The sequence below is a fragment of the Venustampulla echinocandica genome, assembly GCF_003357145.1.
Source record: "Venustampulla echinocandica strain BP 5553 chromosome Unknown scaffold_2, whole genome shotgun sequence".
NCBI lineage: Eukaryota > Fungi > Ascomycota > Leotiomycetes > Helotiales > Pleuroascaceae > Venustampulla > Venustampulla echinocandica.
In genome coordinates this window covers 2,346,986-2,368,451 of record NW_022474207.1, presented here as the reverse complement: position 1 = coordinate 2,368,451, position 21,466 = coordinate 2,346,986, and the positions used below count along the sequence as shown (strand labels likewise).

Genomic DNA, 21,466 nt, shown 5'->3' with positions numbered 1-21,466 from the left:
ATTGTACTTTTCTTTTTATATAATGTTTTATTTTTGGCTGGGTTAGCGCAGCGCAGCGAGGCGTTCGGTGGTTTGGAATTTAGATAGATTTCCTTTTAGTCATTACCTTTACATGCTTAGAGCACATGTAACGAGCAAAAATTGAGTTGAGTCACTTAAAAATATGGCCTCCCTGCACCTTTGGTGATTTTGTGACGGATACAATGCCGCTGAGACGGGTCGAGTAAATTATAAATAACTTTCATAATTCTCTATAAGTATATTACAACATGACAGCTTTGCTGTGAATACGAGGTAAAAACACCGATTTGTTCGAAGACTGCGGCATACCCTGCTTTGACCTTTACTTTTTCATCCCAACTTTTGTCGCTTTGGCCTTTGGTACTCGTAGCGAAGGCATCAAATCTCCCCTTGCTCGGTCACTGGGAAAGCAGCACACGGCTATTCCTCTCCAGGGTGCCGTGGGCCTATATTCCGTTCATGGATGAACTGAGGGGCGGCACCTGTCAAAGCACATCACCGGGTCGTCGCCCCGCTACTATCGCCGTGCCGGCTCTCAGACTTAAGTGTTCCCCTGCGGCAACAATCCCCAAAATTAATCACTGCCCCTGACTAGCGGCCGCACTCAAGCTCTACGGCGTTTTTGCCCTGGGATCTAGGATTCTTGCTAGAAACGTGGTGTTTGAAACGACTAGACTGTAGCTGTCTCTTGGATTAGTTTAGCCTCCTTTCATGACCGATGCCCTGTTGCCGAATTATGGGCAAGATCGTACGATTTTGTTGTTGTCTATGCAGCTTAGAAATCTATGTCACATCTCCGAAATCTAACCGTCCCCATACTACTACACGCAACCCGCATAGGTTAGTAATTAATCCGCACATTCTAAATATACCTCCGTATATGTTCGTCTCATCGTCTTCGCACAGCGTAATATAGGGACGGATGAATTGCCCTTCTGGTGTTGGTTGGTTATCTTTGCAACCACCCAGATTTAAGAAAGCACAGAGAAGGAAGGCTGATCGGATTGTTTCAACAGGGATAAGCTAGAGGGGAATGCCCGACGTATGACTAGACATTTGAGGGTTAGGGGGTTATGAGGTTATGTGTGTAAAGAGTAGATAATCCAGAAACATTTCGTTGGAACCTTCCTCACCCCACGATCCATGCCTTCGGATATGGATCTTCATAACTCCAAGTAAAATAGAACGCATAATCATAACATGGCCAAAATAATCAGACAATGAGTAGACGACCAGGCATATTAGGTAGACCCGGGGGATTCATATCCGATACCAGCCGCTGATATTTACCAATAGTCCCTAATAAGCGCTCCAAGTCCGTCACCTGCAACCCCTCTGCACCTAACTAGTATTGGTGGTTTGGTTTTCTGGCACTTTTGGTAGGAGGTTGAAGTGGTTCTTGTTTCTAGTGCCGGGGTTCGGATTTAAATCCAACTGAGGTAGGAAGGATGCAACAGTAGCCCCATGAAGTAAGGTCTGACAGCACTATGACAGATGCAGGTATGACATGCAGGGGAATATGAAGATGAGACGGAAAATGCCCGAAGGAATATTTAGGGCGGATTTGGCCAGACAAAGAAGGTGGTGAGAAAAAGAGGGGAGAGAATAACATTGTTTCGGGGGAGGAGCAGGAAGAGGTGACGGACGACGTTGGGTAGGGAGGATGACTTGTTACACCGCGGGAACTCCCTACAGGAAGTTGAAGAAATGCTATGTTTCAGAGGAATAAGGCACCACATCCAAGGCACTCGACTCCTTGGTCGAGCTGCCATGGGCCCCATGATCTTCGTGGGCGATCTGGACAATACCGATTCATTGCGCTGCATCGTCTGGAAGCCCTATATCGACAACGCAAAGCAGACGCAGGCCCATGACCGCATGCAAGTGCAAAGCACATTGCACAGAAGTTCAACTTATATTTTGATCTTTTCTATTCGGGATTGTGCATCTACGGGGGATGGCGGAGTGCAAGCTCATATTGTTTGAAGATTGAAGACGGAAGGGTTCCTATGAATGTCGGAGCTTTACATAGAGACTTTTAGGGGCAGGCTGTTCGTTGTCCACTGATGGCATCGCTGGAGGTCACTTGCTTCATAGATTCTTAGCAGCAATATACCAGTTGGGAGTTGGGGTCGACTTCAAGGCTAGAACAAGTTATACGGAGCCTTCGCCCAGCAACCCCTCTCAGTATTGATCGAAGTTGTGGTTCTAATCAGGGCCTCATAGAGCCTCATAGAATCATCATTTTGCATTTATCTTTCCATGGAAAAGATTGAAGAGTAGATGGAAACCTGGAATGTTAGGAACGATTTTGTTTCGGCTTAAGTTCGGCTTAAAACGCATAGCGAAGTTACAAAGGTATGTGGCCCGCGGTTGCACTAACCCCTTTGGGCAGCTCCCCAAACATCATACCTCGAGTCTATATTCTATTTCGCGCACAAAAGAAAAGCATCCCTCATCATCCGTCAATCGTCTCTATCATCATCTGTACCTGGGTGTTTCAATTCCCGAGGCCTCAAACTCTCAAGTAGATGACTGTGCTGACCCCGTTTGCAAACTCACTGTTCTCATTCGGACGTCGAGCTGCTCTCCATTTCCGGCCACAAACACCAGTTATCCGCACCATGGCGTCCATCAATATCACCCCCCCTCGTGATCCCAATACCTTATCCAACTACAACAACTGGGTTACGAAGCATACCATTGCAGATCTTGCTATTGATTTCAAGAAGCAGCGCCTGACGGGCACAGTTACCCTGCAATTGGAGTCCACCACAGAGAAGGAATCTGAAGAAATCATTCTCGATACTAGCTTCCTGGATGTTCAAGAGATCAGTGTCGATGGGAGTAAGAGCAAGGACTGGAAAGTTAAGGAACGCTTCGAGCCGTATGGTAGCCCTCTCACTGTCAAAGTACCTGGGGGTGCTTCAAAGGGTACCATTGTTTCATTGGATATTGCACTGTCAACCACAGACCAGTGTACAGCCCTGCAGTGGATGGCTCCAGCCCAAACATCGAACAAGAAATTCCCATACATGTTTTCCCAATGCCAGGCTATCCACAGCAGATCTATCTTTCCTTGTCAGGATACGCCAGATGTGAAGAGCACATATGATTTCCGCATCCGCTCTCCACTCCCGGTTTTGGCCAGTGGCTTGCCTACTGGAGCCTCGTCTTTTAAACATGGCGAGAATGGCGAGTCTGGAACCTTGCTCTATTCGTTCCGCCAAGAAATCCCAATGCCATCTTATCTCTTCGCCCTGGCATCTGGTGACATCGCGACTGCCTCCATTGGCCCCAGATCCTTAGTATCCACGGGTCCAGAGGAGCTTTCTGATGCCAAGTGGGAGTTAGAAGCGGATACGGAAAAGTACATTGAAATCGCTGAGAAGTTGATCTTTCCATATCAATGGACTCAGTACAATGTTCTGGTATTGCCTCCTAGCTTTCCTTACGGCGGTATGGAAAATCCCGTATTTACCTTTGCCACGCCCACTATTATCAGCGGGGATAGGGAGAATGTGGATGTTATCGCGCATGAGTTGAGCCATAGCTGGAGTGGAAACTTGGTCTCGAACGCCAGCTGGGAACATTTGTAAGTCTCCACTAGTCGGCCGCGCCTTATGCCCAATAACGGGACAATTTGGCTCACCGCAGTTAAACTTTTTGACCTCGCGGGATTTATGTTGACTCTGGGCAGCTGGTTGAATGAAGGTTGGACAACTTATCTTGAACGTAGACTCCTAGCTGCTCTTCATGGCGAAGCTCACCGAGACTTTTCTGCTATTATCGGATGGACAGCTTTGAGTACCTCATCCACACCTTTTTTAACCGAACATTTGCTAAATCTCCTTTAGAGGAATCTGTAGATCGTTTCGGCGATGACCACGAATTTACCAAACTTATCGTTGATCTTAAAGGCAAAGATCCCGATGACGCATTCAGCAGCATCCCATATGAAAAGGTCACCTCCCTCGCCACTTATTCAATTATGTTGCTCACATTCTTAGGGATTTCATTTCCTCTATTATCTAGAGAAGCTTGTTGGCAAGCCTACATTTGACAAATTCATCCCTCATTATTTCACAACCTGGCTTAAGAAGTCTCTCGATTCCTACGACTTCAAAGCAACGCTCTTAGATTTCTTCGCTTCCGACAAAGAAGCATCTAAGGCGCTCGAATCGGTCGATTGGGATTCATGGTTCTACAAACCAGGCATGCCGCCAAAGCCTGATTTTGATACCAGCATGGTCGATAAGTGTTATGCGCTAGCTGATAAATGGGAATCACAGGTACTTCATTAATACAATACTGGACCGTAACTGCCCAAATATTTACTGATTTCTAACTTTTTAACAGGATTATAAACCCAGCCCCTCTGACATCCACGGTTGGACAGCTAATCAAGTCGTCGCCTTCCTTGAACGTGTCCAGTTGTTTTCAACACCAATCAGCACTTCCCAATCCCGCGCCATGGGAGAAGCATACTCTCTTACGGATACCCGTAATGTTGAACTTAGCTCACGCTACTACGGCATCGGTCTTATAGCTAAAGATGAGAGCGTCTACCAGCCTGCAGCAGACTTGCTAGGTAAGGTTGGAAGGATGAAGTTCGTACGACCGCTATATCGGCGATTAGCTGGGGTAGATAGGGAGCTCGCGGTCAAGACTTTTGAGAAGAACAAAGACTTCTATCATCCGATCTGTAGAGCTATGGTGGAGAAAGATTTGCATGGTTAGCGGTCTAAGGGGGCCCGTTTACTGGGTGAGTTACGAGGCTGTGCGTGGAGGAAGAGTAGGCAGCTAGCATTGCGCCGCCATAAAGTACATACCTAGGGTGCTAAATGGTAGAGACGCCGTTACGAACCTTGAGAAAATCGCCTGCTTTAGCCCTTGCGACTGTTTTATTTTATACTTCCCATTCTTTGAGTAAGTGGTCGTGTAATTGGCCCTCCTAACCTCATTGAGCGAACAGTTTGTGTGAAAACCCTGCCCTAGTGGGCGCGAGATACCATTGATAGTTTCAAGTTTATTTGCCGATAGGATCTCTTGATTTGATACTAAAGGAAGCTTTCAGCCGTGGCTTACTTGTCAGTACCATCTCAGACTTTTGTCTGGTACATTCAACCTCAAGAGAAGATTGGTCTGTTGTTTGTCCTTCCGTATCATCTCCAATATTTTTTAGAGGAACCCTGACAATGCATCGAAATCAGAAAATATTCCGATTATGCAATTTATATCCTTTGGCTTATTGTAAGTTTGATACCTAGATTCTAGTGCTACTCTGAGTTCTCTCAGACTTGGGCGGTTCTAGCATGAAAAGTGTTACGAAAGATAAAATTCTAATGTCGATGTCATTTTGAGGGTTTGCTCGTAGAATAGTATCAGATGCGTCGGAGAGTCATTTACGACGTACCTTGGTGCTCTATCTTGCCATGCACGTCCCTGATCACACTGTGTCGCATTCTCAGAAAGTAATCTTCGACACAACTATAATGATCCTCAAAGTTGAGGGTTCATAGTGGCTGCTCAGGCATACCCACAGGACTAATAATTGTCCACTTTCAACTGTCTCTTATGTTGTCTCAAAGTGGCAATTATGAGGCAATCGCGAGTCACGTGGTGACGACATTTACTAGTGGGGGAAAATATCCCAAAGCAGATAATCCCGAGAGCAATCTTAAAACAAGGTTACCTTGTCTTTCTTATCCAATCCGAGCCGAGGGACCGTAAGGTACGTTAATGCCAAACCCGCTCGACCAAACCTACCCTCAATAAGTTTCCATCTTTCCTTCTTCCTATTTTCACAACCTGCCAAATCACAGTCATTACTGCAAGCTGAAATTTAATTGCGTTTCTATTATAATAATGAATCTTCTACTCGTACTCCTGCTTTCCGCAACCGGGACCCTCGCGCAAATCGCCGCGATTCCCAAATGTGCGGTTAGTCTCTCTAACCAAACTAAACAATTCTATGCGACTAACTAAGCTTCTCGAACAGCAAGCATGTTTCGCGCAAGCCGTTAACTATGCAGGATGCGTTACCATCGACGATGTCATGGATCCGACTTGCGCATGCGAGAGTTACACACTGAAAAATTCCTTTGGAGGGCACGATACCGGCGTCTCGTATGCCCGAGATCTATGCCGTGTAAAGGCGAGGTGCAGTTCTTCAGACTGGTCGGAATTTTCTGAGGCGCTGAATAACCTCTGCTATAATAAAGAGTATGACATTCGTATCTTCGAGGCCCAAACTCACTTCATAACGAAGAGGCCATGAACTGGAGTAAGCTAACATAGAGAATGCAGTGCATCCCCCAAGTACAACTGTGGGATCATTCCAGGAGACCCTGTTCCCCCTACAATCTCGGTCAAACCTACGGGACAGAACACGATTACTGTTTCGTTGAACCCTACGTCCACAGATACAATGACGTTGGATGCATACCCGCGATACACGACTATAATGACTACATCCACGCTGTATACTACTAAGACCATAACGACAACTAATGGAAATGGGCAAGCTAATACGTTAGTCATAACATTTTTAGGGGTTTCATTCCTACGCCCCCTTCATTTTACTAATTTATTTCTTCATCCCTCTCTTTCTCTCCGTGGATCGTAGATATATCCGAAAACTAACATAAATATAGCATGAACTTAGTTGCGGAACTCTATGTCGCCGTCTGTCCCACAAGGGTAGTAGTAGGAGCTCCCATCGGCGACTCCACCCAGAGCGCATTCCGTCAAGGAACCCCAGCCACCTCCTCCCCCGACTCCAATAGTCTCTTTGCGAAGCTCACGGCAGCTGAGGCATCAGCTTCATCCGTAGCTGCAACAAAAACTACAGCGGGCCTTGGTCCCACCCAGACTGGTGCGACTACGCTGACTACTGGGAGTTCGCAAGCAGGAAATTCTACGGGAACAGGTTCAGGTGCTGGCGCGAGTGCAACGAAGTCCGCGGGGGCGGAGAGGGTTGCTGGTGTGGCGGGTCTAAGCTCGTTGGGGGCTGCTCTTGTGGGAGTGCTGGCTAATTTCCTCTAAGAGTGCTTGGAATACGGCGCCTAGAGACATTAATATCCTACATAATGAAGTGAAGAAAGGAGGATGTGAGAATGCTATCACTTTTGCATATACTGTGGGTCGAGACTCCTGCACTTAGCCACTTGATTTTTTTGCTTTCGCTCTTGCGGCTTAATACTCCTATTTCTTAGTGTTGTGGTACATACAATGTCTGTTTTGTTTGGTGGGTGCCCTATCAAGCGATTGGGAAATGTGGAATGTAGCATGTCCCATGTGGTCCGTTTTAAGGTGTCCAAAATAGATGAAAATCAAGCTAGCGCCTGATGCAGATCCTCAAATAGGAAGCTAAAACCGCACAAATCTATTCCATAGCGTATCAAAGAATCATCGGCATTATTAGTGAAGCTTTTCGAATTCGAAGAGTGGACGCCCTCCCTAAAATGCCTTAAGTCTTTGACCGGAAATAGTGCAACCAACAAAGGAAAGCGCAAATTGCTTCCAAATGCGACCTTTGAGCTAGCATATTTATTATACTCCTTTGATACTTGCTGGCAAAAGTGTAAATCTGCGCGTTTCCGGAAATTTGAGCTCTAAGTGGAGATGAATTACCATGTCTCTTTTGTAGATGTTTAAGCGTTGTCTCGGGCCCTCGGAAGCCTTTCATTTGTTTACATTGCTATTCTACCCACAAGCAGATAATTTCCTAGGAGGGCTTCCCCCCAATTGTTAATGTAAAACTACAAACTCTTACAGATGTCCTTTCTAGGGCCTATAGCCCTGACCGATTGATCAGATTCATTGTCTAGCGGTTTCCTCTCCTTGAGGAGAACGAACACTTAACATTCTCGAATAGGCACGACTTAAGTGCCTCCCTCCCCTACGAGCAGCTTTTTCCTCTCCTAGAAACAGTTTGGCCCGCTTTATTTACATTGGTAGGCATGGCCAGTCCCATTAGCGCTACAAGCAGAGTACTAAGTACTACTACCAGTATCTATACTTGAGTGTGACACGACATCTATTCTCTACCAGCCTCAGCCTCCAACACTTTTCCTCCCCAAACTTCAATTTCCGCGCCCCCAGGGCGAATGCCTTCACCAACCCTCAATTTTCAATTTCGTTTATATATTTGTCAATCTGTACATAATGGCTCCACGACGGAAGAGGAAGGCTAAGGCAAAGAGATGGACCCATAAAAAGAAGCGCAAGGGTACGCTAGATTTCCGCATATTTCGGCCATAAAGTACTAATCAATCATCATTTAGCACCTCCAGTGCCTTCTCAATCGCCCTCTGGAGACTCTGACGACTCTGACGACTCTGACGACTCTGACGACTCTGACAACCCTGGACCCCGCCTCTTCCCACGGAGATTTTCGGGTTGATCCACGGAAATATGGATGTTGTAGCCGCCACGTCCTTTTCTTTGGCATGCGGATACTTCATGAATATCCATCATACATATCGTGGCCGAGCATTCCCCCACCGGGCCTTTCCATTACCCCTCAACTTATTCATCCTCGGCTTCAATAATGGTCCAAACCTACTTAGAGCCGTTGTAGAGGACACTGTTGGCAGAAATCTTATCTACGATCAAATTATCCGGACATTTTGTGACGAGGGACAGTTATGAACAAACTGCCGACCTTATCAGACAATTCGGAGAAGAGGCGCGCACAATTCGACATGAAACTCGCCGACTACGGCACGAAGATCATGTAGAACGCCGAGAGGCGATAAGAGATCGAAATATAACCCATACCGAGAACCAGCTGGATGCTGGAGTTAGCTTGTCCGATATTGAGCTTGAATCAGTGAGCTCTGACTCCGTGTTTGACTCTGAGTCGGCCTTAGATACAGCGAGCAACTCCAGTTCTGCTTCGGAAGAAATTTCTGACGGAAGCTCGCAGCCTGGACCACCTCCTGATCGTGAAATAGAACGGAGTTCAAGCGCAGAGGGAGATATCTGGTAGATTATGTAGTAGTGATCAAATATATCACGCTAGCACGAGTATGACTTTCTATATATATCTGCGATAGGGATGGGAACAAAAGGCGGGTTCTATGCAGCCGATGGCATACCCCCGTTCCTCCCAACATCTCCCTCCCCAAGGATATCATCCCATACTTAGGACTAAGGAATATCTGTGTTCTACAAAGACGGCGGCCGTTTGAGATGACCCAGAGTTTCAAACAAAGAACGACTGGAGCCCATAGCTGGATACTTCCAGTGGGACTTCCCCAACAAAAGCCTTGACCTTTATCACTTGTATGTAGCTCAAAAGGCAAGGGCATCCCGTTTCTGGCATGAGTATGTTACATTCTTTAGGGGTCCTTTCAAGTCCCCGGTGTATTTATTATTAATAGTTCGAATCAAGATCGCTGTACCGTCTGGGTCACTTCCTAACTGCATATATCTCAAAATGAACCAACCACGTCCAGCAAGAAATGCAGCTCCTACCATCATTAAAAGCAGCGGTCGCCGACGCAAAGTTCCTGTGTACTACCTTATGTATGGTGATATTATTGACAGCCCCATAGATGCGATTACTGTGGTTACGGACGGGCGTATGCGGGTTGATCGTCAGGCGCTCGCAGGAAAGAAACGGAGTGGTATGATCGAGCTGGGGTCGGTGTACATAATTATATTTCCGAGGTACTTGGCGGACATCTGCGAAACAACTTTGCAAAGATAGTTCCAGGTAAGCTTCCTTGGAACGTTATTCTTAGCCCCTATGTTTGGCCCATAAAACCTATTCTGCAGCTAACTACTCCTAGGAGGAGAGGGCAGCCTCTATAACGCCGCCCTTTTAGTCAATTTGCAAACCAAACCGCCTGGAAGCAACCGGACTCTAAGGCTATGTATTCACAGAATCCTACGTAGAGCGGTCACCAAGCCAAGGCGCCCGCATGACCCAGAGTGGAGCGACCCCAACGAGGAACCAGACCGAGGCCGCTATCCGGAACTATGGGACTGGTGGCGAACGCCTAGGAGTATTGCATTTGGTTTAATCGGCTCTGGAGATCTGGGGTACGGTTACAGCAATGCTGCAGAGCAAATTCTCGGTATGATTGTGGCGTGGTACAATCACCCGACAAAGGGCAGGTTAAGAAGAAGAAGGCAAATTCTACATGTGTATCTCATGATTCCACAATCCGGCCCTATGAGCCAACGACGTCTGGTTAGAAAGGCTTGGGAACAAGCTTGGAAGTAGGTGTATTGCTATGCGATGTGTATGATCTGGGTAGATGAGCTACAACTAACTTTATATACAAGTCGATATGTCTCCAGCACCTCCTCCAGTACCTCCAGGTGTCCCTCCAGCTATTCCTCCAGGCATTCCTCCAGTTATTCCTCCAGGTGTTCCCCCAGGCATACCTCCAGGCATACCTCCGGCTATTCCTCCAGGCATACCTCCAGGCCCTCCACCACCCGCACCGCCCCGCGCGCTTGGTCGACGCCGAGCTCAAGAACTAGCCGGTTTAATAGCAACTTCAAACCGACTCAATGCCGCCAATAGGAACTTATTAACACCTAGGGATGGAGTCGTGGCATTAGAAGTTAACGCAACGCAACTGATAACTCCTTACAATTACCGTACCCACTTGACACCCCCTCCAGTGACCCAGGGTAGGGTACTTAGAAGTGGCGGCATAACCTACCGCTAACACACTTGCCCACGAGGCTACACTCCAGCAGAAGGCCGGGTTGAATTTACCTTCCTCTTTCTTGTTAACCCTTCGAATCTCTGTTGGGATATGATATATTCTATGAGTCTAGAATACTCCGGGTGTTGAGAGACTTCAACCAAAATGAAAGCTATATATTTTGAGTTTCCACGTGTCTGTTACTATGACTACGATAGTGTGGCAGTACTGTGCTTGGAGATCAACGTCCATCTTTTGGGGTATTTGCTGTCTTTCTTTGCTCTACTAGATAGATGAACCCAACTTTGACCCGCTACTGTTGAACGCTCAAAGAAGAATAGGTGTAACTGAAGTAACTCGATGGAGTAAAGTCTCGTCAGTTCAGTAGAATATTTTAACAGCTTAGTTAATGCTAGACAAGCACTAGCGCAGAAGTACTATATGCTTCCCGCGGGACATCTTTATACACGTTCCCATTAACTTCCCAGACATTTTTATCGCCAATTCAACCATGCCCAGCTAGCATGTTTCACAGAATTGCATATAGTAATATATTCTCGCCAACGTATTCCAATGTAGACTTCGCTCAAGTTCATTACTTGGACCTAAAGGGTCGAACGTATGCAAAGCTAATTTATGGCAAGGTGTGAGCGGGTGTGTGCAGCTCAATATCAAGATATCCCATTCAACCAGTGCCCAGACGAGAATTGGAAGATACTACTATCCTAGATAAAGACATCGATGGAAAATATACTGAATCGGCTCTCTGCGACCAAGACAACGGAATAAACAGTGTTCTAGAGAAAAATAGGTAATAATAGAATTGAAAGATGAGAAGTGCAACTCCAACATATATGTAGCTTTCTTATAGAAATATCGAGAAAATGGGGGAGGATGGATAACCTTATAAACGTCCCCGCACTTCGGGGGTTCTAGCGTTTTCCAATAATCCATTTTGGCCAGATTATATTTTTCGTGAGCCAGTAACACGTCTTGGAAACTAGAAATGCTCTAGTTCTGCTACTTTTCAGAACCGGATCTTTGTCAAATCCATCGGGGCTAGTGCCACGCGACGGTTTTGGGGGTTTCCAGACACTCTCAACCAGTTCTGTACTGCATCCCTTCGGTGTTCGCTCCATCAATCAAAAACCCCACAACTGCTCAATCGCTATAGATCTCAATATTTAGCGCACATCAGGTCTTCTTTCCCACTTATTCGGGTTCGTGTCCATTCGGTAGGCTGTTTTGACCATGCCATCTCCAGGGAATCTTCGTTCGACCGAGGCATCTCTCAACGCTATTAGCAGCTCGATGGACGGAGGGAGGGATCTGGTGGGGAGGATTGTGGGAAGGTGGTGGGCGTTGACATATCTCGAGCAACAGCCGTTCTATTTTCGTTCGCCTGGAGGGTGCGGGCAGCAACGTCGAACTTAGAATGGACTAGAAACGTGGTTTTATGCAATTCCAATCTCCACAGGCCTTGGTGTTCTGTCGAATAAAGGTTGCCATGAAGTGTGTGTATCATATCTAGAGTAACTTAAATAAGCTGATGTCGCAAAGTGCAGGGTTTGTCGCGAAACGTTAAGAGCCAGTATCGCGTCGTGGCACAGCTCCCATGTTCTCCCAGCGCTCCATTCTGTTGAACAAAACAAGAAAGTTTCCGCCCACCGAGTGTACAAGTGTATCCGCCGAGCGGCATATCGAGCATTATATTGTACTTGACTTTTGAAATTTTCAAATAAATCCTTTGTGGTAGTTCTGTTGAAAGGAGACATCTGTTTTCAAGAGATATGACAACAATTAAGAGATTCAAAATGCGACGTAAAAACAATCAGTCATTCCTTTTGCGAGGCGTTTCTCGATTTTAGTCAACTTATTGTTAAGAAAGTCTACAAAACTGCCTGTTTATATGTTGTGCGTCTCCAACCTCACTTTATTGGTAGGAGGATCAATCGCTGCTTTTAATTCCATCCGCCGCAGCCCCCAGCTCTTCTCCCAATGTATTTCCCCCCACGACTGGTGGTTCTGCCCCAACAAGCACAAACATCATCCTCGCCCAGCCCCCATTTTCGGTGACATTTTTCCACGCGTGGTTTGTAGCTCGCTGCACACATAGGTCCCCTTTGTTCATAGTTCTTACTTCTCCCGAGTCCAAGATACATTCAACGGTTCCGTCCAAGACAACGCCATAATCAAGTGAAGCTGTCCGGTGCATCATAGGTGTTGCGCCCGGGGCGAAGTCGACAAATCGACACACAGTGCCTGTGGGCAGTTTTATATTATCATCATTGGGTATTGCAGTTGCGCGGAGTTGGGGTTCTTACCACTGCTAACGCACAACCCTGGAGGGGTTTCCAGGTGCTGCTTATAACTCACGATATCTTCATGTTCGGACTTATGGTCCTTCTCATCAGACGGCTTCATGGAAGTGGGGAAATTGCTTGTCGTGTACCCGAGGAAGAAGTTGAAACCAGATGTCTTCCCTATCTCGTCCCATTTTGCTTCGGGAGCTACCGCATCCGAGAAAACGGCCTTGCCGGACTGATCATGAGTTGTAATGAACCGATGGATGTTGGTAAGTCCGTTGGGGAGAGTCTTTGCGGCCATATTTTGCGATTCTTTCACTGGAGATAAATTCGATGAACGTACGGATTATCCCAGTGGGAGAGATTCTGAAGTGCTCAGCGGGGTAGTTAAATCGGTTTCTGTGGGGATGTCAGTACCCGAGCCATCCCCTATGCAATGCTGTCTCACTCACTACCAATGGCCAATCATCCGACACCTTGTCAAAGCACCCCGAACCTAGCCATTTATGCACAATACATTTGTTTGCAAACGGTATTTCCTCGCATTCAAGATGGCTTGTCTGCGGAGCTTGTGCTGCTCGGAGACCGAACACTTGGTGGTTTTCCGGTCTCGGGAGCGGTTTTGGATGATGGTCGGTGAAACCTTCTATTTTTTTAAATGCACAATGTTCAATGCCGGCCACTATTTTGTTCCTGGAAATATCAATACGATCTGCACTTGGCCTCTGGTATCATGTGTCCCCTCGATCAAATCACCCACCGTTGCGCATATATTGATACGGGCCTCGCAGGCAATCTGAGGCCAGCTCTGGCAGCCACAATAGAGGGAGGATATGCCGTTGGATCAGAGCATTAATTGCTAGATTACTATTAGCAAGACTTTCACAGCCCGAACCAACTTAGGAGTTGTTGACATTACTCTGAGGAATAAGATCTCACAGGCGGTTCGGCTGTTTTGCATACCTACCTATCTAGGCTCCGAATCATGTTATTTGCGCCGGCAGGCACACCAACGATGTTTGCTTTCGGGCTACAAGTAAATATAGGTACCCCTTTCCCACCGATGTGGTCAATTTTATGACCGACGACCGCCGAACCATCGTTTTCGCTGTTGCCCTAGCCACCATTGGATACCAATTTCATAATTGTACAGGAAGCATTCGGGGCCGCGCCGGTAAGCGTTCTTGCTCCTTGGAAGTAGCTTTATGTTATTAAGTCAGCTATGGGGCATCCGTAGAGCGGTTCCTTGCTAACAGATCGACAGCTAGGAGGGATGGAATTTACAGCGTGTGGGTAGGGTGCACCATAGGGCCCCATGGGGTGGGTTTTGAGATTTTAACCATTACTTTCATTTTTTGGTCCTCTGTCAAGGCCTCCATTTCAATACTCGAAAATGCAAATTCTCTACGGGCCGCAGCTAAGCAAAATTAAATACTCTTGCGACGACCATCCTGAGGCCAAACACACCCGATCAGTGGTTGGATTTGAAGTTTTGGAGGTCCATTAAGTTCGGAGAGCCTATGCACTGCGCTACGCACCTTAAAGCGTCTCTAATTGGTGATATCCCCTAACAGCCCCAATGTAGGATATCGTATTTTTATATGTATTATCTAAGAGAATCAAATGTAGCCGCATCCTCCCAGTGAACTGTACCCAATTGATATGTCCTCCTCATCCGACTCTATCAATAGAGTACACGCCTGACTTGACCAATCCTCCTGAGTACTATTACGCCGATTGTCAAAAAAGACGTCGATCATATCGTCCTCAGAGTCCTGATCTCTTATATCCTCTTCTCCAGGGTCTTTGTTCTCTCCCCTATGGTCCCCTGTATCTCCTGTATTTTGTGTACTCTGTGGTGCCTATTTTCTCCCGGATTAATCGCTCAATTGGGCCTCCCTAGGCTACTTTTTCGTCTTGCCAGACCTTTCAGGATCAGGATCATCAAGGGGAGGCTTCCCCTCTTTTTAAGTGCCCTTTGCTTTGCCCTATAAGCAACTCCATCCTGATTGGCCTGTTGACCTTATCAACTGAAAACAACTCAAACTAAATACTGGAAATGCAGCACATGACCGTAACAGTTCCCCACATGGTCGAACGACCGATGGCTCCCGTACCTCCGCTTGAGATCTGGGATGACCAGTCGACAGCAGTCTTTATCCTCTTCCCCTCACAATGTTTGGCTACTTGAAGGAGGGTTATTGAGGTCAAAAAAGGCGTTATCCCCGACTTGACCTCTCACAACCATCTGTATTAGCCCCGAGCCTTAGCCCAAGTAAGTATAAGAGCTCGGTAGAGCACGTGTTGCTGTCGGTTAAGCGGCCTGCCGTTACAATTATCTGTTATATTTGGCTCAAAAAGTAATAATATACAAATATTACTCTTTGAGACCAAGTAGGTGTTATTCACGTGATTCTCTGTGCTTTGCTTCTTATAGCAAGTCTACGAGCAAAAGAAGTAATAGTAAAGTTATAAAGTATTTAGGGTAAAAAATCAATATTTTATAAAGTAGTCTTAATAAAATGTAAATGTAACCGATTTTAGGAAGGCGTATTTAGAAGTGCAAGCCTTGACAAACCAATCAGCCCTGCCATTTTCATAACCCCCGTAAGTTCCGACGATGCCCTCCTTATAACCTCTGTAAGTTCCGAAGAGATGCCCAACTCCTTATAACCTCCGTAAGCTCCGAAGATGCCCTACGCTTCTTAGAACGATCGCAATGCCAGATAAGCAAGTCTACAACACACAATACTATACGTATCTTCCGAAACCAAGTAGAATGTTAGTTTCAGAACGTTTATTGCCCGATCACCTTTTAAGAGGCCGAGCCCGCTCACTTTTACCTTTCAACAACACACTATCCCATTATCCTCTACTTTTCAACAACAACCAATTCCATTCTCGTTCTCCCGCATCCCAGGTCAGATCAACAGTTTCCGATTACACTTCCAGCCAACTTTGTACCGTATTGAATAGAGTAACAAACTCCACGATCCCAAATGTCAAGCCCAGAGGCTCACGAAAGCGTCAATACCACTACAGGAGACCAAGTAGACTTGGAAAAGGCAAACGCCGGCGAAGTATCTCACGATGGTAATGCAATCAAACCCGATCAAGGCAAACCAGACGCCGCCAAGCTGCAGCAGTCGAACCTACAGACCATCCTCATCCTTGCCGCCGCCTTCCTAGGCATGTTCCTGGTCGCTGTGGACCGGACAATCATCTCGACAGTATGTGCACCTCGTGTTGAACAGACCATCCTCGCTGACTTCATCCGGCCAGGCCATCCCTCGGATTACAGACGACTTCCACTCCCTCTCTGACGTGAGCTGGTACGGAAGTGTGTACTTGTTGACCTGCTGTGCATTCCAGTTGCTGTTTGGAAAGTTCTACACCTTTTACCCTGTGAGGTGGGTTCTCCTTGGCACTCTCTTGATCTTCGAGGTTGGTTCTGCCATCTGTGGAGCTGCTCCCAACTCGATAGCTTTTATTCTCGGGAGAGCAGTCTGCGGAGTCGGCGCCGCTGGCATCTTCGCAGGAACCGTAAGTCTGGTACTGTTCACTGCCCCATTCGCCTTACCTGGCTAACAGCGATCCCCTAGATCGTATGCGTGGTTCATGCTGTTCCTCTGCAAAAGCGTCCAAAGGTACAGGGCCTCATGGGTGCCATCATGGGCTTTGCCACCGTTATCGGTCCTTTGATTGGTGGTGGCTTCACGTCCAATGTGTCGTGGAGATGGTGCTTTTATATCAACCTGCCCTTCGGCGGCGTGGCGATGGCCGCCATCTTCTTCTTTCTCAAACTCCCAGACCAAGAGACCTACAAACTCCCCTGGGCGCAGAAGCTATCGCAACTCGATGCCCCTGGCACTGCAGTTCTAGTACCGGGCATCGTCTGTCTGCTGCTCGCACTTCAGTGGGGTCGCCAGATATACGCTGTAAGTAGCGCTCACAGTAGGTTTGACTTTCCGTTGTATTAACAATCTCCAGTGGAACAATGGGCGTGTCATCGTATTGTTGACTGTTGCCGGGGTGTTAATTGTTGCTTTCATCTTTGTGCAGGCCTTGCTTCCCAAGACCGCAACGCTCCCTCCGAGAATTCTGAAGCAGCGGAGCGTCGCCGCAAGTCTCTGGTCAACCATCTGCATCGGGTCTTCGCAGTACATCTTTAGTAAGGGGACAATTTCCCAGCCACTGCTAACCTCATGACTGACCTTGGTTACAGTCTACTACCTCCCATTCTGGTTTCAATCCATCAAGGGTGTCGTGGCGGTACAATCCGGCATCCGGCTCCTTCCAACTATGATAGCCTTCGTCCTCGCTTCGATTTCGGGAGGATTCCTCAACCAGAAGATCGGTTGGTACACACCCCTGGGGATTTTCGGAGCCAGTCTGATGGCCGTCGGCGCCGGGCTCCTCACGATATTGCAGGTCGATACCGCGGCAGGGAAATGGATCGGCTATCAGGTCCTGTACGGATTCGGCATGGGGTTGTGTTTCCAGACCCCGAACCTCGCCACGCAGACCAGTCTACCCAAGCGTGATGTTCCCATGGGCATGGCGCTCATGTTCTTCGGGCAGCTCCTCGGTGCGGCCGTCTTCGTCTCGGCGGGGCAGAACGTGCTGGATAATCAGCTCTTGCAGCGGCTGGCGGGCATTCCTGGCTTTGACCGCAGTTTGGTCACAGCGGGTGGTGCTACGACCCTGGTTGGCGCGGTGCGGGCGGAGTACCTGGGACAAGTCCTCACGGCTTATAATGAGTCGCTGCGGAAGGTGTTTCAGATCGGCTTGATCTTGTCTTGCCTCGCCGTGCTGGGTGTATCTTCGATGGAGTGGAAGAACATTCTCAAGAAACCGGAAGCACCCCCAGCTGCGAATGACGGAGCTGCGAATGCCCCTGCTGAGAAGACCGAGGCGACTGAGAAGAAGTAGGATGGACAGACATCTTAGAATACCTGCAGTAAGAAAAAATTCTTCCTGGAGAGGCTGTTGAAGCTTGCAGAAGATCAGCCTGGAGCTGGACAAATGTGTTTCTTTTTCCGCTGTCTCATGCTTATACATAATGTAGGTATATCAGTTTGTAATAAGACACCTCTTTAATCACGATGCTGCTTTCTTCCACAGCTTACTAACTATTTGATTCGTGACCATACGTCAAGAGAGAGCTCAAATATTCGCAATTTTAATTTTATTAATTTTATTAATAATTATTAATATAACAACACAAATGGCGCAACGTGCTCACAGAGGCATATGGGAGTGCGTGGAGGCTAACCGTAGTCCATTTATAAGTCTAGTAGGAAACAAAGAAGATAGAAAAGAAGAGAAGGGAAGGATGGGTGGTTAGCCCCTATATACAAAATAAGATTACGCCCTGAGGCGGACGAGGCCGTGGTCAGGGGCAAGCATCGGCAGGCGAGCCACGCACGTGACTAGCTGTCACAATTGCCAAAAAAAAAAAAGGTTATATAAAGACTAATTTTTAATTAAGTTATATAATATTAATTATTGAAATCTTAAAATAATTATAATTATAAGAGATATAAGTATTAGCTCTATTTAAGCCTAAGTATTAATACGTATCGACAACTTATCAATACCTTAGGTATCGAAGCCGAGCCTGCCTTGAAGGTCTTCATCGATTTCGTGGCAAGCCGAGGCAGGACTGATAACATAGTGCGGCATGTAATACGGATATTAACAGTACTTCAAGAAGGCGTAAGATGCATCTGATAAGCTTGTTTGTATAGTCTAGTGCAGCTGGGTTCGGTTCCATAATGCCATGGTTGAAAACATACCGCGCAACTAACAAACCGGGCTCTTCTTGTCAATGAGACTTCATTGGTTCAATCTTCGGCTCTGGAAATAGTGGCAGAAATAAGGAAGCCCAGGTGCCACGGCCGAGGGAGTGGGCATTGCTACGCGACTCTGTCCTTCGACAATACCCAACAGAGGATGAAGAAGCTATTTTACGTAAATATTGCCGTCTACAACCATAAATCTGACAATGACGAGCTTTGGGATACCAATCTCACAACCTAAACCAAACAAAAGCAAGACCAAAGAAGATATCTCATTACCGCCACCGTCGAAAGAAGTTGGTTAGATAAACTGCCCGGGTTAAATGAAGAAAGAAGATCTCAGTAATGCAACTGTCCAACCCAGAGCCACTTTAAATCTCCACTCTTCCCCGGGTAGCTTAAGCCTTAACGGCTATTTATAAGTCAAAACGCGTTTCGATTTCCATTATCCGTCGAACCAAATCATCGCTCTACTAGAGTTCTTGATTATCCCAGATCGACCAGTCGAAGGTGGCAGCAAAGAAGTTATCAAATGTGGTGTTCAAGAAGCCGTCGTTTGGCAACGTATAGAAACCTTCGAGTTGTGCATCGGGATTTTCACTACTGGAAGCATTCCATGCGTTCGTTGTCGACGCAGGACTTAGGAATGCATTTGCTTGCTGGTCCAGGTTCTCCACGCCTTGTGTTCGCCCATCAGGTGTTTCACGAGTCGGGATGTTTGGGTTCGGTGTATTTTGATCTGCTTCATCATTTAGACAAGAATGTTAGGCGCCTCATTTTCATGATTTTCGGGGGAGGACTTGCCTTGAAAATAGAGATCGGTTCTTGCAAACTGAACCATCCTGTCGGCGATGCTTTCTAGTTTCGCCGCAAGTGAATTCCGAGAGCTCAATTTGCTAAAAAAGGGCGACAGATGCTCCATAGTTTCTAGAGACTGCTTACTCTGCTCAACATGGGTCTTGCCCTTAAGCACAGTGTCTCCCCAGAGAGCGCCAAACGCGGCCAACGGACAGTGAAGACGCTGCCATACTAGGCAGGTGTATGGTTCCTGGAGATCTAGATCCATCTCGCCAAGACTTGGCAATAACTGAAGCATTTGCTGCGATGGGTGAGTAGACTGCTTCCGCAGCTGTTTGCTGGATACCGTCAGTAAGACCAGAAGAGAAAGGTAATGGAACTGCAGAGTTCGCAGGCCAAAATCAACCGAGGCGGCACCGCTCGCGCTGAGGAGAGGTTTCTCTGCAAGAGCGGCAGCTTCAAGAACCTGAAATGGATATCAGTCACCTGTTCACATATGTGCGAGGGCGTACCTGCTACCTCCGTTGCCTGGCGATGCCACGACTCCAGGTTCCCTTTAACCGCGAAAAGGTCATCAGAGCCCTGTCCGTAGAGACAATGCCAGATATTACCCATGACGCACGATAGTAGATGCATCTGATGTGTGTAATGCGCTTCGAACAAAGTGGGCGCGCCACCCAGTTGATAAGGCTGGGGAGGCAAGAGCTGTTCTAACGTCGGCAAGGCAGTTGCAGCTGTCATTTCACGGTGGAAAGTCGGCGGTCTACCCAGAATGAGCGCCAGCGCCTTGTCCAGGATATTCAGACGCCAAAAGAACAAGGTGCGCCGCTCGCAGGTCGCAGAGTCGAGACGCCAGTGAGAGATGCCTAATGCTTGCAACATGACACAGGCCTTGGTGACCAGCACCCAGCAAACTGACGGCGTCATAAACTCCTCGACATGGCAAGCCAACATGAACAAAGCCTGAAGACTCGAAATCTTCGGTTCGAGCAGCAGTCGGACATCATTGAATGCTAGCCAGAGATTGCTTCTTAACTTGGCCTTTGTCGCTTCATCCGACGGGTTGGTAGAGGACACAGCGCTCAGCGCGATGCTGTAGAACATAACCAGCCATGCTCGATCCTGAACTTGATGCGGACGTGATGCCGCCAGGTGATCGAGTATTTCCGGGGGTGCAGACGTGAGCAACAATCTCTGTCTCTGGAGAGTGGTGATAAACGCTGATGGGGGGAGCATAAGCAGAGCCACATACGACCAAGGGAACCACTCACCCTCCACCCAAGGGCGAACTTGATCCTCCTCGAAGAGAAAGAAATCAGCCTCTGCACCCTCGGCTAGTTTGTCGAATGCAGAGGACCCTTGCCAAACCGTGGCATACTCCTCCAGCAGAGATGCAAGCGCTCCCAGTTCACGATGATCCTTGCCGATAAGCCGCTGCAGCCGCTCTTGCGTGGTGCCAGTGCTGTCCGGCGGGAGTTGACGAGGCCGTCGTGATAAACCGCTGGGCTCTGTGCCTGCTGAGGTCTCGGAACTGCGAGGAGGACGTCTCTCGCCATCCTTCTTCTTTCTACTGCGACGAATCACCCCTGAGCGGGAATAGGAACATTCAGGCCCTTCGCCTTCGCAGCGTTGGCATCCAGAGTGATGGCGCGAGCACGCAACCTGGATTAACACATGTCAGAGCAATCGACGCCTGGTCCGCACAGGTGATGGCAACTTCACCTTGCGGGAGCGGCACGGATCGCACTAGAAAGTACTCGTATCGTGATGAGCCTAGAGTCTGTAAATGGGGCTATATGGGGGTGCGACGTACAGAGTAACTTTCAAGCGGCTCGGCCATTGCAAAAGGGTGGAGAGAACAGTCCTACGT

The 21,466-nt window shown here is 47.6% G+C and overlaps 8 protein-coding genes across 8 annotated transcripts; 6 read left to right on the top strand and 2 right to left on the bottom strand.

Annotated features, from left to right (window-relative positions):
* Positions 1-2,645: 2,645 nt before the first annotated feature.
* Positions 2,646-4,761, top strand: BP5553_05144 (Leukotriene A(4) hydrolase; the record flags this gene model as incomplete). The annotated part of the gene is made up of 5 exons (XM_032013767.1): positions 2,646-3,616; positions 3,722-3,828; positions 3,879-3,985; positions 4,032-4,313; positions 4,381-4,761. 5 exons carry the CDS (start codon positions 2,646-2,648, stop codon positions 4,759-4,761), a joined length of 1,848 nt encoding a protein of 615 aa, XP_031870367.1.
* A 1,128-nt stretch (positions 4,762-5,889) lies between these two features.
* On the top strand, positions 5,890-7,068 carry BP5553_05143 (uncharacterized protein; the record flags this gene model as incomplete). Its single annotated transcript, XM_032013766.1, has 4 exons — positions 5,890-5,964; positions 6,023-6,246; positions 6,331-6,555; positions 6,678-7,068. The coding sequence occupies 4 exons, from the start codon at positions 5,890-5,892 to the stop codon at positions 7,066-7,068; spliced, it is 915 nt and encodes a 304-aa protein (XP_031870366.1).
* Positions 7,069-8,190: 1,122 nt separating this feature from the next.
* BP5553_05142 (uncharacterized protein) lies at positions 8,191-9,016 on the top strand (the record flags this gene model as incomplete). Its single annotated transcript, XM_032013765.1, has 3 exons — positions 8,191-8,254; positions 8,310-8,423; positions 8,622-9,016. 3 exons carry the CDS (start codon positions 8,191-8,193, stop codon positions 9,014-9,016), a joined length of 573 nt encoding a protein of 190 aa, XP_031870365.1.
* A 450-nt stretch (positions 9,017-9,466) lies between these two features.
* Positions 9,467-10,258, top strand: BP5553_05141 (uncharacterized protein; the record flags this gene model as incomplete). The annotated part of the gene is made up of 2 exons (XM_032013764.1): positions 9,467-9,656; positions 9,822-10,258. The coding sequence occupies 2 exons, from the start codon at positions 9,467-9,469 to the stop codon at positions 10,256-10,258; spliced, it is 627 nt and encodes a 208-aa protein (XP_031870364.1).
* A 67-nt stretch (positions 10,259-10,325) lies between these two features.
* Positions 10,326-10,712, top strand: BP5553_05140 (uncharacterized protein; the record flags this gene model as incomplete). Its single annotated transcript, XM_032013763.1, has 1 exon — positions 10,326-10,712. The coding sequence occupies one exon, from the start codon at positions 10,326-10,328 to the stop codon at positions 10,710-10,712; it is 387 nt and encodes a 128-aa protein (XP_031870363.1).
* Positions 10,713-12,639: 1,927 nt separating this feature from the next.
* BP5553_05139 (uncharacterized protein) lies at positions 12,640-13,298 on the bottom strand (the record flags this gene model as incomplete). The annotated part of the gene is made up of 2 exons (XM_032013762.1): positions 12,640-12,953; positions 13,016-13,298. The coding sequence occupies 2 exons, from the start codon at positions 13,296-13,298 to the stop codon at positions 12,640-12,642; spliced, it is 597 nt and encodes a 198-aa protein (XP_031870362.1).
* A 2,698-nt stretch (positions 13,299-15,996) lies between these two features.
* Positions 15,997-17,929, top strand: BP5553_05138 (Uncharacterized protein; the record flags this gene model as incomplete). The annotated part of the gene is made up of 5 exons (XM_032013761.1): positions 15,997-16,227; positions 16,280-16,540; positions 16,600-16,935; positions 16,988-17,168; positions 17,223-17,929. The coding sequence occupies 5 exons, from the start codon at positions 15,997-15,999 to the stop codon at positions 17,927-17,929; spliced, it is 1,716 nt and encodes a 571-aa protein (XP_031870361.1).
* A 1,342-nt stretch (positions 17,930-19,271) lies between these two features.
* BP5553_05137 (uncharacterized protein) lies at positions 19,272-21,436 on the bottom strand (the record flags this gene model as incomplete). Its single annotated transcript, XM_032013760.1, has 4 exons — positions 19,272-19,537; positions 19,741-20,062; positions 20,116-21,258; positions 21,410-21,436. 4 exons carry the CDS (start codon positions 21,434-21,436, stop codon positions 19,272-19,274), a joined length of 1,758 nt encoding a protein of 585 aa, XP_031870360.1.
* Positions 21,437-21,466: the final 30 nt, after the last annotated feature.